The sequence below is a fragment of the Fragaria vesca genome, linkage group LG7 (genome assembly GCF_000184155.1).
Source record: "Fragaria vesca subsp. vesca linkage group LG7, FraVesHawaii_1.0, whole genome shotgun sequence".
NCBI lineage: Eukaryota > Viridiplantae > Streptophyta > Magnoliopsida > Rosales > Rosaceae > Fragaria > Fragaria vesca.
The window spans coordinates 22122865-22137663 of record NC_020497.1 but is presented as its reverse complement, the minus strand read 5'-3'; the positions used below and the strand labels follow the sequence as shown (position 1 = coordinate 22137663).

Sequence of the window (14799 nt, the reverse complement as noted above, 5' to 3'; positions counted from 1 at the left end):
TTACATTGTGTTATCTATGAACACATATCCTGGGTCATCATCAGAATCAATATCTTCTAGTTCGTCTTCTGAATCCGCTTGCTCTTCCTCAGGAACACGGATTGATTCTTTCAACAGACAATGCTTACCAAAAAAAAAACTTAATGATGGTCTTGCAATATAGAAGTCCTCATCCTTATGAAGAATCTTTCGAACGGTCTCGGTAGGCACCAAGTCTGAATCATCCTCGCCCGAATTAAACACAAGATCTACAAGGTGATTTTGAGTTTTATCCAAATCCAGGCAACCAAAAACCATAATGGTACCCTTAAGACAGGCAATAGGTGATAAAATACTGCATCCACATCCAAGTCCCTGGGACAGTGGTAATTCTAAAAATTAAACACTCTAAATAAATAAAAATATAATTTACAGCAATTTTTTCTACCTTAACCACCGTAAGAAATAAGCTTCGTGCCTCTCATCCGGCTGGTTCCATCTGGCGTAAATTACGAACACGTAATGATTTTTAACCCACACATTAAATGTTGAAATCAAACTATTGACGGACTTCCTAATTATAGTAGTGGATGTCCTCTGTCTAGCATTTTCATATGAATTATGCTATGGTATCCACCCGTACTCTTATCCGTCAGTATTGCCATAGCCATAACTCCATCAACGGTCCTTTTCTTTTGTTTTGAGGAAACATGATTTTTACGTCTTTTTATGAATTAACTGACTTCAAACTCTATTGAAGTATCTAAGAGGAGCCATTCCAACAGATGGGAGTGAGCTTTCAATACGCCAGTTATGGGTTTTGTCTCATCAGTTCCATCCAAATGAAGATGAAAAATGTACTGTGTGAATTGGAGGATTAGAAGAAAACGGGGTATGTTTCTGTGTATATATTACATGGCGTTTAAGTGTAATTCTAATTCCCTGATGATTTTCTCTTTGTTTACCGTCTATCATTAGACATGTTTTTGACATCTTCTGTTGATTTAATATGAATTCACAAATATTCGCAGGTCCCTCGCCTCCTTCGGTTTTTTATCGAAAGTAACAGAGTTGAGCCAGACATGAATCATATGGTGAGTCATTTCAAGAGCAAGACTCTGCGACTCCGAATGCAAAAAGTGTCTTGCTCTTGAAATACCCCACCATATGATTCATATCTGGCTTAACTCTGTTACTTTCAATAAAAAACCAAAACAGGCGAGGGGCCTGCGAATATTTATGAATTCATGTCAAATCAACAGAAGATGTTAAAAGCATGTCTAACGATAAACTATAAATAAAGAGAAAATCATCAGGGAATTAGAGTTACACTTAAACGCCATGTAATACATACACATAAACATATCCTGTTTTCTTCTAAATCTCTAATCCACACAATACATTTTTCATCTTCATTTGGATGGAACTGATAAGATAAAACCCCTAACTAACGTATTGAAAGCTCACTCCCATCTGTTGGAACGGCTCCTCTTAGATACTTCAATAGAGTTTGAAGTCAGTGAATTCATAAAAAGACGTAAAAATCATGTTTCCTTAGAGCAAAAGAAAAGGACCATTGATGGAGGTATGACTACGGCAATACTGACGGATAAGAGTACGGGTGGATACCATAGCATAATTCATATAAAAATGGAGGCTGGACAGAGGACATCCACTATTACAATTAGAAAGTTCGTTAATAGTTTGATTTCAACATTTAATGTGTGAGTTAAAAATTATTACGTGTTCGTAATCTACGCCAGATGGAACCAGCCGGATGATTGGCAAGAAGAATATTTCTTATGGTGGTTAAGGTAGAAAAAATTACTCTAAATTATATTTTTATTTATTTAGAGTGTTTAATTCTTAGAATTACCACCACTGTCCCAAGGACTTGGATGGGGATGCAGTATTTCATCGTCTATCACCTATTGTCTGTCTTAAGGGTACCAATATGGTTTTTGGTTCCCTGGATTTGGATAAAACTCTAAGCAGCCCTTTATCTAAGTTCTCTTGACAACTCTTAGAATCTGTAATGTTAGTAAAAAACTTTAGATTTTGGGGATCAATCTGAAACATTCATCTACAACTGAATAAAAAATGCAACACTAATCCAAGGAGACGGTATGAAAAAACTCACCTGAATCATGAGAAGTTACCCATGGCCGCTCCAATCGACTATCAAGTTCACTGTTTCCATCACAATCATCAAATTCAAAACCAAAGAGCGAATTCCTTTCAACTTAATTATATATTCACACAGTATTTAAGCTTACTATACCTTAGAACTGACGGTTCAAGTAATCCTGTTTCTGTTCTTGAATTCGCCAACGAGACTAGAAAAGACCTTGTATATCTGATTTTTGACAGTCTGAAATATAAATATAAAAAAAGAAAAAGAAATTAAACCAAAACCAAAAGGCCAAACACCAATGAGCAGATTAAACCGGAAATTAAGGACAATAACAATATTTTCGCTAATTTTCTCCATCTATTATCTATTTCCTCTGAACCCAAACGCAGAGCAATTATGAAATCCCTGTAGTATGCTATAAAACGTATTTTATTCAATATTATATCTAGAAAGAACAGATTAACAGAGTAATTAGATTATTATAATACAAAAATGCTTAGAAAGTAAACCAAAAGCTTACTTGGAGAGTCCCTGTGCGTTACATTCCGGCGGAGCAAGAACGCTCCGGCCGCCGCTCTCCGAGCTCATTTCGCCGGCCAAAACAGTCAGTCTCAAGTTTTCAACTACTCCGCTTTCAATCACCTGCAAAAACGTCACGAAACCACGAAGATCAAAACGCAATGCTATAAAGAGGAGTAGACAGCACATTTAATAAAAAAAAAATAAATAAATAAAAAAGAGCAGAGAGAGAGAGAGTTACAGTGAAGACGAAATCGATCAACGGAGAATAGAAAGCTACGGCATCTCTCGAAAGACCGCTCGGAGAAATTGAAAGGAGAATGAGGAGCGGCTAGGGTTTTGGATGAGGAGCTCTGAGGAATTTGGGGGAGAAAAAGAGGAGAGTAAATGAGAGAGAGAGAGAGATGGAGGTGGGGGGAGGCCTGGTCCTGGTTAGTACTACTGGGCTGCTGGCTCCTCGACTCTGCAGAGCAGCAAAATCGTGTGAGGGGGGTCCAGCTAATAAGGGGGCATATCTGTCTTTTTCCTCGGAGCGATTTGATGTAGGGTAAAGGCGTATATCAAGTGTGGAATCGATTGCGGTACGTCTCGTACAGAACCACTCTTATTGTGTGGGACGTAGGAGTAAATGTCTGGGGAATTTGATCTGTCGTGAGATGGCAAGATTTTATTTGTTTGTTCACGATAGTGAGGTATACCATGTCACGCCTATGAAATTTAAACAAAACAAATAAATAACTTGTTGTGCAAGACCATATTCTTGGTGGGACCCGCAAGATCGGTGAGGGAGCTCAACAATTAGGCGGGTTAATGGAAATTCCGAAAATTTTTCTATTCACTTGGTGAAAACTCATCAATGGCAGCATTACAATCACCCATTTCAGTGTGGAAGGTAAAAAACAGCTAGCTTTGGGTAGAATGAATACTGTAAATAGTGAATCTTCATCTCAACTTTGACTTTTGAAACATTGAAATATTTGTATCTTGTTAGAGCAGAATTGGAAATATGTGAACATAAATCATGTTATAGCTTAGATATCTCCCATGTCTTTTGAAAAATGTGATATAGTGTTGTCTTCAACTCCTCATGAACGGTTTCTTGCCTCAATCGTGCTAGTATTGTATAGGGTTGGGGAAAGATAAGGCCACTGAAGTCCATGAGAAGAAGTCGGCGAAGAGTCAGAATGAGTCCTGGAGGCCCTGATTCAAGGCATCACTAGCTCATCAGAAGCAACTTTCAAGGTTGAAACATGCAGAAGAGTAGCTGTTTAGCTAGAATCTGATGTGAGTTTGATCTGAGAATAATGATAGAGAAATGTATATGGCCGGATTCATCAGTATCTAACTACTCATTAGATTTGGTTGATCATCTCCCAAGTGTGTACATGTTCTTGTTCTTTCTGCGAATATTTTCAATTTTTCATCTCATATATTATCATATGTAAATTAACAAAGTTCATGACTGCTGAGCATTTCAACTAAATCTAAACACATACATTGATGAATCACAACGGTTTCGGCTTAACTTAGCGAGTAGCTTCTTGCAGGTTTACTTCCACTGTGTCTGTGTTGTCTTAGCTTCTCCTATGACTCTCTTGAGGCCTGTCATGAAATCAAATTTTGTGTTCTGATCGAGCTGTGTGTAACTATTATGAAGTTTTACTCTAGATATAGTATGTGTAACATGTATACTTACTCGATGTGAGGACGGCGAGGCACGAATAGAGCCTGCAAACGGTGCAGCTTGTGGAGAACTGGTATTGAGTGATGATTTAGCAGGGGAAGGATACAAAGTAGGTCTTGTGATGAAGATAGGAGGTGGTTGAATGTATGCAGAATTTATGGGAGAACGGAGTATAGGACTATTGTATGTCGAAGATAGAGGAGAGGCCTCCAGATTTCTCCAATAGATTTGAGATGGAGACTTAGTTCTATGTGATTTTGAGGGTGATGATCGTCTTGAAGGTAGCAGGTTGATTTTAATTCTGAAGTAGATTAAGAGAAAACAAGCCAAGTTAGTATCGAATTGTAATGTATCGGCATAAAGCGTGGAGTGTGAAGTTCACAGAACAGAAAAAACTGGTTATACTTACTTGTTATGCACATCCACATACTCATCTGTTTCATCCAGTATGTCTTCCTACAAGACAGAATTTGACAAAAGAGTTGGGTTAGTTCATTATAAACATCTGCATTGTCAAACTTGGTTTCATACTACAGTTAATTACTGAGTACCTGCAACAGTTCCTCCATAACATCCTCCATTGTTATGATTCCGATTACCTCTTCATCTAAGTGACTTTGAATAGATCCTACACTTTCATTCGATACATTTCCACCGCCCTGCTTTTTATGGCGCTTGTAATGTGTTTGTGTAAGATCTTCATCTTGTTCCATGACATGTTCTGATAGTGGAGTGCTGTATTCAGTAATTTCACTCGAATACATAGAGGATATGTCTATGGTTTTACTCAGATGCTCGTTCTCATTGATCGGAGAATGTAAACCTGTAATATCTAGTGCAACATTAACCTTCTATGACGAAAAATCTCAGAAATTTAATTTTTACTAATCACATCCTGAATGCGTTACCTTTGCTCTCTGCTCGTATTGAATCTAATCTTGAACTCCTAGCATCTATTTCCCTTTGTCTATTAACATCCTTCTTATTCCTCACCACAGCAGCCATATGACTGTGGCCTTTCCGGAACTGATTCAGTATATCATATAAAGGCCAGTTGCTATAAACCCTGTTGCATAGTAGAGACTATAAACAGTTATCACATAGTAGAGACTATAAACAGTTATTCCAAGTGATGGACATATATATCTTTCATCAGGGTGGTAATTTGGAGGCACTACTTGTTTATGCTAAGCTACTACACTCTTTTAGACTTGCCGAATGGAATGAGTGAATTCTCATACATTTTACATTACCTTGGAATTCTTCTGATTGTCATGTACTTAACTGGGGTTTCATCTTCAGGGCGACAGAAGATTAAATTCTTTGCCTAATTCCACCAGAACAAGTAATAGTTACATGAAGCCAAAAGGGTTACTTAGAAAGAACATATATAGTAAACAATGAAGCCTGCCTCTTTGTAAGGAAAGGAAGAATGAAGAAACACTTGGTCAAAACTAATAAACATACGAAGTTTCTGAACTACTGTTTACCAAAATGAGGCCAATGATATTGTTTGGGTTTCCTGAATAGATTGGTACACGACTGTGACCTCTGCTCATGATTGAACCCAGTGTATTCCTAAGCACATAAAAAGAAGATATAACATTGAGCTAGAATTACATAAGTTAATATTATGTTCAGAATAGAGTGATGAATATTTACATGTCAAGTTTGGAGTTTATGTCAAGGGAAAAAGTTTCTGATATTGGAGTCATTGCATCTTCAGCAGTCTTCTGCGTCAAATCCAAAGCGCCACCAATAATCGTAGTTTCATAATGCGACAACTCTCCACCTTTCCCTGCCTGAGGATGAACAATAGAATGTTTTGTGACCTACCACAGAAGACATGAAAACTGAAAAGTATGGTAATCACATTTTAGTAAGAAGCAAACCTCATTTGCATGAAGATCCACCAATGTTTTAAGCTCTGCTCGTCTTAGGAGCGCAGAAGGCTCTTTTCCAAGGAGGCAATCCAACAGCTGTGCCATGTTCAAAATTGTTAATAAACAGAAAACCGAAAACCCTATACTAGTGCTTCATCTATGGTGGAATGATAATACAACAATCCAAGTCTATTACCTTACCGAAAGGGTATGCTATGGGGAAAAAGACCACCAAAAGTAATCGTACCAAGTAAGACCCTTTTGCACCAAGAGGCAATCCATATCGAGAACATACAGCTTGAGGAATAATCTAAGAGAAAAGATAAGTTTGGAAGGTAAGATGATCATGGTGTATAACTGCATATAAAGCATTTAAGTAACATTATGACAAAAATCAAACCGTTAAGTGAAAAAACTTACCTCTGTAAATGCAACTACAAGCGTGCCGGACACAAGAATGGCAGCCCAAACGGGGAGAACTGAGTCCACAAAAATGGGAAGTGCCTTGCAGATAGAACAACATTACATTCAAATCAATTAAGTTTGGAATATGAACTCAAATAATGCATGTATATGTCAGCATACCTCCATTGCCAGTGATTTGACTATGAGGAGGGTACATAACAGTAGATGCTCATTCTTAACAAGAGGCAGAATTGTTGCTGTAAAATTATACGAAAGAAAAATAGTGGATGAAGCTTCAGAAGTAGCTAATTGAAGGAACTAGTACCTATAGTATGTGATGAAATTTGATAATCAACCTGCATTCTTCTGGTCTTTGGGTTGGCCAGACCTAATGAGGACCTCAAGATCAATTTTGCTGAAAGACAAGAGTCCTAATGCAAGGCCAGATGCAATACCAGCAAGTGACACAAGGATCAAACTGATCACTATAAACACCCAGAAATCGACCTGGCAACACGGCATATCATCCTCTCTCATTGTAATCGATGTTTGATGAAATGTGCAATTCTGTGGAAAGAAAAGGAATGTACAACACACTAGCTAGCTAGAATTGGATTCATAAAACAAAGTTGGATACTTGGGTTTATACACAACAGCTCATAATGCTAACAAATAGCAAAGTGTTGCTAGTTTTGGACAAAGACAAATATGAAGATAGCTAGAAGTCTAGTGTCCAAATCCAAGTCGACTCGAGTGCCGAACCCCTTCCTTCTTTATAGATTTCAGAGAAAGAAGAAAATAATGTAAATAGTGTAAGACTGGCATGAAAGCCGGGAACATTCAAAGTTTAACTTCAAATAGAACAAATGGAAAGAAAGGGAAAAAACAAAGTACAAGTCATCAGAAAATTCAAGTGATTATGACTTGTGAGAGGCTTTTGGTTGTAGTATTAACACCCAAATATACAATTTTCTTAGTGCAACAGCAATATACCTGCCAAAGTAGGAAGATGCTGAGCTAATTGAGCCAGACACACGTCTTCTACACACCATAATTCAGGCAAGCCTGCATCAGTTAACCCCTGTCATGCATGGAGGAGCACAAACATAAACCGGGGAGGTCTTATCTGGTCGATCTTTGTGGAACCTAGAAGCAAAAGATTCCAAGCTTGATGAACTTCGAGGAGTTGTTGAGAATGATGAACTTGGAGGAGTTGTTGAGAATTAAACAATGTAAGTTCACGTTCATATCGAGTATAATGAACGATTTATCTAAAATAGTATAATGAACAATAATTTGTAATCCTTGCATGGTTAGTTGATGAGAGATGAGAGATAACAATTCCAATTCGCAAGAGTTGCCACTCTGGTCCATAAAACATGTCAAAACCATTTTAACTTCTACAGATCATCATGTAGGTTCATATAAATTGAAGAGACGTACGCGTCTTGAGACTGCAACCGATTGAGACCTATTTCTGAAAAATGCCATACATGAGATAGTCCAAGCATGCAATGCTGATGATAGAGGCTGAAAGCCTTTGGAAGATATCTATATGAATATTAATCCGATAAGCAACATGCACATTAGAAAATATTTCAGTGTGTTATCAGTTGATAGCTATCTGCACATATCACATAGAAATATTTACCACAAAATTCCTATTAAAACAAACGAGGATATAGGGATGTGTGGATGGCCCTCCCCTGCATGGTGACTTGAAAGAACAACAACTCGGATCCATCCATCCGCGATCGGCAAGATAATGATATGTACTGATTGATATGTATGCAAATGCCATAAATTAACCGATATATAGTCCAAGCATGCAATGCTGATGCTAGCTAACCCCAGAAAATGCAACATGAAGAGACTATAGCTAGATTAACATATCAGTTAACTGGTGTCACCTCTAATCAGCTGATAGCTATCTGCGCAGATCATAGCTAGCTAGCCACACACACATATATGTCTCTATAAGCTCGACAGTGACTTGTAAGGTGTAACTTACTGCATGGTTACTCTAGCTAGCACCTCCATTTCGAAGAATGCTTATGGAGCTTCTCAGCAGGACTAGCAGAAATCACTGATCAGCTTTAAAAAAGCATAAAAAAATTTGAACCTGACGTGAATCGAACACGCAACCTTCTGATCTGGAGTCAGACGCGCTACCATTGCGCCACAGATCCAACTATTGAGTATGCACTATAATTATGTATTTGAATAGTATCAATTTGATAATCGAGTTTTCCCATTTCCTTCCGTAAATAGGAAAACATTGATCCAAAACAATATTTACTGCCACGTAGGTATAATATCTTATTATCTAAAAATACTAATAATAATAGAAAAGAAAAGAACTGCGAGACCTATAACATACGGAGGATATACTCCGCCCAAAACGACCCTAAAGCCATGGAAGGAGGTTTCGCCCAAAAAACACCGATGAATCAAAGGAAACAGCTCCGAACTAACAAAACAGTAGAAAAAGTTAAGAAAAAGCTCAGAACACCGGTCATCTACAAGGATGTCGAGGAGCTCCTGAGGCTGATGAAGAGGACTCGGCCTGGTATATGGTTTCGATTTCGATTTCGGTTTGGATTTTGATTTTGTTCTATTTAGGTTGAATTTCCGACTGTAAGTTTGTTTTATTCTTTAATTTCTGGAATGAACATGTTACTACTATTCTCGATAGTCGATCGATTTTTTTTTCTTTTTAATTTCTTTTGAATGTTGTTGTCGAAATAGATATAGATGCATGTGGTGAATCTTGAAATTTCTTTGTTTTGGTGAAGTTTGTCTCTAACCATTGGAATGAACATGTACTAGTATTGTTGAAAATCGATAAGTTGCCTCATTTTCCTTTTGTTTTCTTTTGAATTTTGCAGTCCTAAAAGACATAGATCCATCTGCCTGTCGTGTCTGCGCCGGCTCAGTTGATCACATTGGTACGTAGAGAATGCCCATGCCTAGATAGAATCCCACCAGGCGCAGTTCTAGGACCTCTATATGACTATGTTTGCAATGGTTGTGGCAAAATTGGAGAGAACTGCTGTTCCAAGGGAGCATATGCTGTTCGCAGGAGGTGTGTTTGTGGCCATGGTGGTCACTGGCCCTGGGAGAGCAGATGCCCCAAGGACTGGCGCAGACCCTCCAGTATACCCGAGCTCCCGTCCATCCAGGAACTTGAAGAGGAGGTTATGAAGAAAAAGAACAAGGTCAAGGACGAGTGGCACGATGAGGATGATGACTCTGAGGATGAGGATCGTGATGGCTACCCTGGCTACATCCGTTTCGGTGGTGACAGGAAGCAAAAGTTCAAATTTCCAGATTTTGAAGAAGACAAAGAGGAGCTGCTGAGATTGATGAAGAGGATTCGACCTGTTGGTATGGTTTCTGGTTGTGGGAGATTATCTTGAATTTCATCTTGGTTTGAAAACTATAACTGGTTACTTTTTACTTTTTTGTATAGTAGTGCCCAATAAACTTAGTATTCTTTGTTGTGTTCGTGGCCCTACTTTGTCTCTTAGTTTCTGAAATGAATATCTATTACTACTGTTGAAATTCGATGAGTTGCCTCATTCTTTTTGTTTTCTGTTGAATTTTGTAGTCGAAAAAGACATAGATCCATATGCCTGTCTTGTTTGCGCCGGCACAGTTGATCACTTCGATGAGGATGAATGCCCATGCCTAGATAGAATCCCACCAGGCGCAGAACTAGGACCTCAATATGACAAGGTTTGCATTGGTTGTGGTAATATTGGAGAGATCTGCTGTTCCAAGGGAGCATATGCTGTTCGCATGAAGTGTTATTGTCCCCGTGATGATCACTGGCCCTGGGAGCGCAGGTGCCCCAAGGACTGGCGCAGACCCTCCAGTATACCCGAGCTCCCGTCCATCCAGGAACTTGAAGAGGAGGTTACGAAGAAAAAGAACAAGGTGTGTTGCTTCACTCAGATTTGTGAGTTGGACATATGAATATTGTGTTTCAGGGTTTGTTTAATAATAGTTTAAATGTTGCAGAACAAGGAAGAGGACGAGGTTATATATGGTCAATGTTCGGAAGGACATCAAGTACGTGGATGAGGTTATGGTCGAGGATGACAAGAATTCGATCAAGGAGCTCCCGTTCACTGAACAATGCCAGATCTCAACACCAGATGAACCATAGGAGGAGGGAATGTAATGTAGTTTTATTATGTCTGACCTTAATTTTGTAACCAGTGTCAAAAACAGCTAGCTTAATTTGGTTAGAATGAAATGAATACTGTAAATAGTGAATCTTCATCTGTTTACAACTTTGACTTTTGAAACATTGAAATATATGTATCTGGTTAGAGCAGAATTTGAAATATGTGAACATAAATCATGTTATAGCTTAGATATCTCCCATGTCTTTTGAAAAATGTGATATATTGTTGATCTGCAAATCTTGCTAGTCCTCAACTCCTCATGAACGTTTTTTGCCTCAATCATAATCCATTCCAAAAGGCTTCAAGTATATTCATCAAAATGTGGATCGGACTTGTATGATGAATTATAACCTTGATGAAGATATTTGGGAGCTAATATGCTTGGGAATGAGATATTAAAATGTAGATTAAATACAAAATCGTTATGTGAATAAACTGTGCAATCTTAGATTCTTAGCCACTTGTATATCAGAACCCCTCATATATGTGATATGTCTAATAAAATCATAAATCTTAATCATTTATAGTGTCGTACTGTTGTATATTTACACGACACAAAAATCGCGGATAAATGACATTTATGTAATAATTTATTTTTGAATAAATGACATTTTAGTACTAATTTAAACTTCTTTTTGCCCATTTAAATGTTTTTAAAAGAAATGTGTCCACTTTAATATAAGGTGTGTGAAATGTGCCTTATTGGACAAAACTTTTCTAATGGGCCCACTTTTAACAGTTTTTTCTGTCGAAAATACCCTAAACCCGTGGACTATATATACCAGACGAGATCCATTTTCAAATTTTTGTTTTGAAGAGAGAGAAAGTTTACGATCGGAGAGAGAGAGAGAGAGAGAGAGAGAGCGATCTCGCGCTCGCGTTTCAGAGATGACCGACGGCGTTGTTTCAGAAGACGATTTCGAGCCAATTTCCGTCGCGGTTTTCCGACGGCAGCATAACCTCTCTTCCCGTAGCAGAATTACGTAGTAAATGGAGCTAGATCAGGCTTTGGTTTGCTCTTCGGTTCCTACTCAGTTTGAATCTCTTCAATTCCTCTTTTCTTTATGTTTTTAGTTGAATTATATGTCGCTTCTTGAATGCGCTTCGTTTTCATGTTGTTTCAAAAATTTCTGGAGTTTTTGGACTTGTTACTGGGGGTAGTAATGTTTGCGATCTATGTCTTATTGTTGTTTTTAATGTTTTTGCTGTGCTTTTTTTTATACTTCTTGCATATTACTTATGTTTTTCAGTCTGTTTTTGTAGAAATTGACATTTACTGGGGGTAGTAATATTATGATCTGTGTGTTTTTGTTTTTTAATTGTGGTTAGTTGTTATTTTCATTGCTTATTGTTAGTACTTCTAGCATATTACTTATGTTTTTCAATCTGTTTTTGTAGAAATTGACATTTATTGGGGGTAGTAACTTATGGACCTGTGTGTTTTTGTTTTTTTTGCAGGAGCACTGTTGGTTCTTATGTGTTCAATTTGTTTTTTCTGGCAATGGCTTTGTCCTTCTCCTCAATGAGCTCATGAATTATTCAGACTTATTCAATCCATCCGAAAACGATTTAAGTTTTCGTCCAATGATTTTTTTCACCTTGAGTATTCATCGCCTGCTTGTTCTGCCATTTATTTAGATAATGAATCTGATTTTAAGATGCTCTTATGCTGTGCAAAAATTTATCATATGGATAATGTAGTAGTGATAGTAGTCAAGGATGTCGGGAAAAGTTGTTCATCAACTAGTGTAGTGGTTGATGATTGTGTTGAGATGATAGATGAGAATGACTATCTAGGTGATGCTTTTAAGGATAGACTTCAGAAGTTTTTTTTGTCGGATGAATGGGGTTCATATTTGTCACATGCTGGGCAGAAGTTTGAGAGCATTGCAAACTTTAGAGATAAACTGAGGAAGTTTGCTGTTCAAAGTGGTTTACATTATGTGCTATCTAGGAATGATTCAATTTACGTTAATGCTGTTTGTGCAAATCGTGATGTTGACCACTGTGGCTGGGAAGTACTTGGATCTGTTGCTTCTATTAATCAGTGCTTTTACATTACGCGGTTTAATAATATTCATACATGCAGAGATATGAGAAGGAATCGTTCTCATCGGCAATTAGGGTCTAAAATTGTTAGGACCTGCATTGAGTCTACTGTCTGTTTGAATCTTGGTTTGAAGCCTCGTGAGATCATGAGCAATTTCAAGTCCACTTATGGTTATGAAATTAGTTATAAGGTTGCTTCAAGAGCAAAAAAAATGTGTGTGGAAAAGATGTATGGCTCGGAATGTGATTCGTTTTCTATGTTAAGCTGGTTTAGGGAAGCTGTGTTGGAGACTAATCCGGGTTCTTCAGTTGTTCTTGAAGTTGATGAGAGTACCGAGAGGTTTAAAAAGGTTTTTGTAGCTTATGACTGCCAAATTCATGGTTTCAAGTTCAGCCTACCTGTTTTATATGTTGATGGTGCCTTTGGAAAGAGCAAATACAAGGGGCAGATTCTTGCTGCAACTGGAAGAAAGGGAAACAAATGTACCTCCTGTTATTTTACTACCCCTAGTAATTGTTAGTAATTTTTTTCATGTTTTTAGTTGTACATGTTATGTTTTTGGAGCGGAACGCTCCCGTTAGCGGTGCAGCGGCACGCTGCTTTTTATGTTTCTTCTCTTTTGTTAGCCTTTCGTTTTGGAGCGGAACGCTAGCCCTAGTAATTTTGAAAATCTTCATGCTTCTGAATTTTTTTTTTTGTTAGTCTTTAGTTTTGGAAAGGAACGCTCCCATTAGCTGTGCAGAAGCACGTTTTAATGTGTATTACGGCATTTGGGGATATTGTTTTGCAAGTTTACTACACCCAGTAGAAGATTACTAGGGTAGTAATCTCTATTTTAAACGTTACTACCCTTAGTAAACTTTATTATTTCGCATCTAAGTTGATTTTTCACTGTTTTAATGTGTATAATAGCCTTTGGAGATACTGTTTTGCAGGTTTACTACCCTCAGTAGAAGCTTACTGATGAGCACATTTTATATCATATTATTATCCCTAATTTATATGTGTTAGTTATTTATCTTTAATTAGTTTGAGTTATTTAGTTTGTTTTTGTATTCTTATAGATGTTTTGTCTAAATAAATAAAATGTTAAAGTTATGAAAGCAATTTACTTATTTTCATATAGTAAGTTGAGTCTTTGTTTTAACATGAGTCTTTTTCCCTTTAATTAGATGAATAATTGCAACACATGTTCTTCTTATTCTAGTAGCATGTATGCATATATGCATGTGTTAAATTGGTGGATTATTTTCTCATGCATTAAGTGTGATGTGTGAAAATATTACCATAACATCTATTGTTGAATTCACTTTTGCTTGTTTGATTCATAGGTATATAGATGCATTGAAACAAATGGAAGAGAGTATGAAGAATTTCCAAGGACATGTACCATGAAACAAGGAGGCAAGAAGCAAACAAACATGATTCTAGGAACTAAATCTTCAATTGTTCAAAGATTGTGTACGTATCTTCTCTTCATTCACATGAAAAATGAGAGAAGGAAGCTATGTATGGAAGCATTTATGGATGGAGACTTTAGCTATCAAGCTTGAGAAGTTTGAAAGATGAAAAATCACATTCACATGGAGATGAAGATGGAATGAAGATCATTGTTGCCCTATAAATAGAGGTTGCTTCAAGTGAATAAGAGAGGAGGAGAGAGTAGAGAATTAGAGACACATTGTTGCTCTTAGTTCTTCTCTTTCTTTAGCTACTTTTTGTATGATGTTTTGTATTGTTTTAAATATGTTTTCAATTTGTACTATGTCTAGCAAATTTCCTTAATTAAGGTTAAGGAGGAAACCATATTATGAAATAAGTTTCTTTTAATTATCTACAATTTCCATAGTTATGTTATCCATGCCTATGACTCTTGCTTCAAAATGCATTAATAAAATCCTTGTTCTTTTCACCTCTAATGTCATGCATTTTTGGTAGTTTGGAAGTCAGTT

At 37.3% G+C, this 14799-nt stretch overlaps 1 protein-coding gene and 1 non-coding gene across 2 annotated transcripts; both read right to left on the bottom strand.

The window, feature by feature from the left end:
* On the bottom strand, window positions 1–7141 carry LOC101304634 (DUF21 domain-containing protein At5g52790-like). The gene is made up of 17 exons (XM_004309129.1): window positions 6961–7141; window positions 6785–6861; window positions 6620–6703; window positions 6396–6509; window positions 6209–6295; window positions 5979–6118; window positions 5807–5894; window positions 5570–5643; window positions 5220–5382; window positions 4868–5110; window positions 4726–4772; window positions 4329–4617; window positions 2634–2755; window positions 2261–2350; window positions 2120–2169; window positions 1930–2009; window positions 1–354 (listed from the first exon to the last, which is right to left on the bottom strand). Exons 1-17 carry the CDS (start codon window positions 7139–7141, stop codon window positions 1–3), a joined length of 2283 nt encoding a protein of 760 aa, XP_004309177.1.
* A 1580-nt stretch (window positions 7142–8721) lies between these two features.
* TRNAW-CCA lies at window positions 8722–8793 on the bottom strand. Its single transcript has one exon. It is a non-coding gene; the product is annotated as a tRNA-Trp (tRNA).
* Between the last annotated feature and the right edge of the window lie 6006 nt (window positions 8794–14799).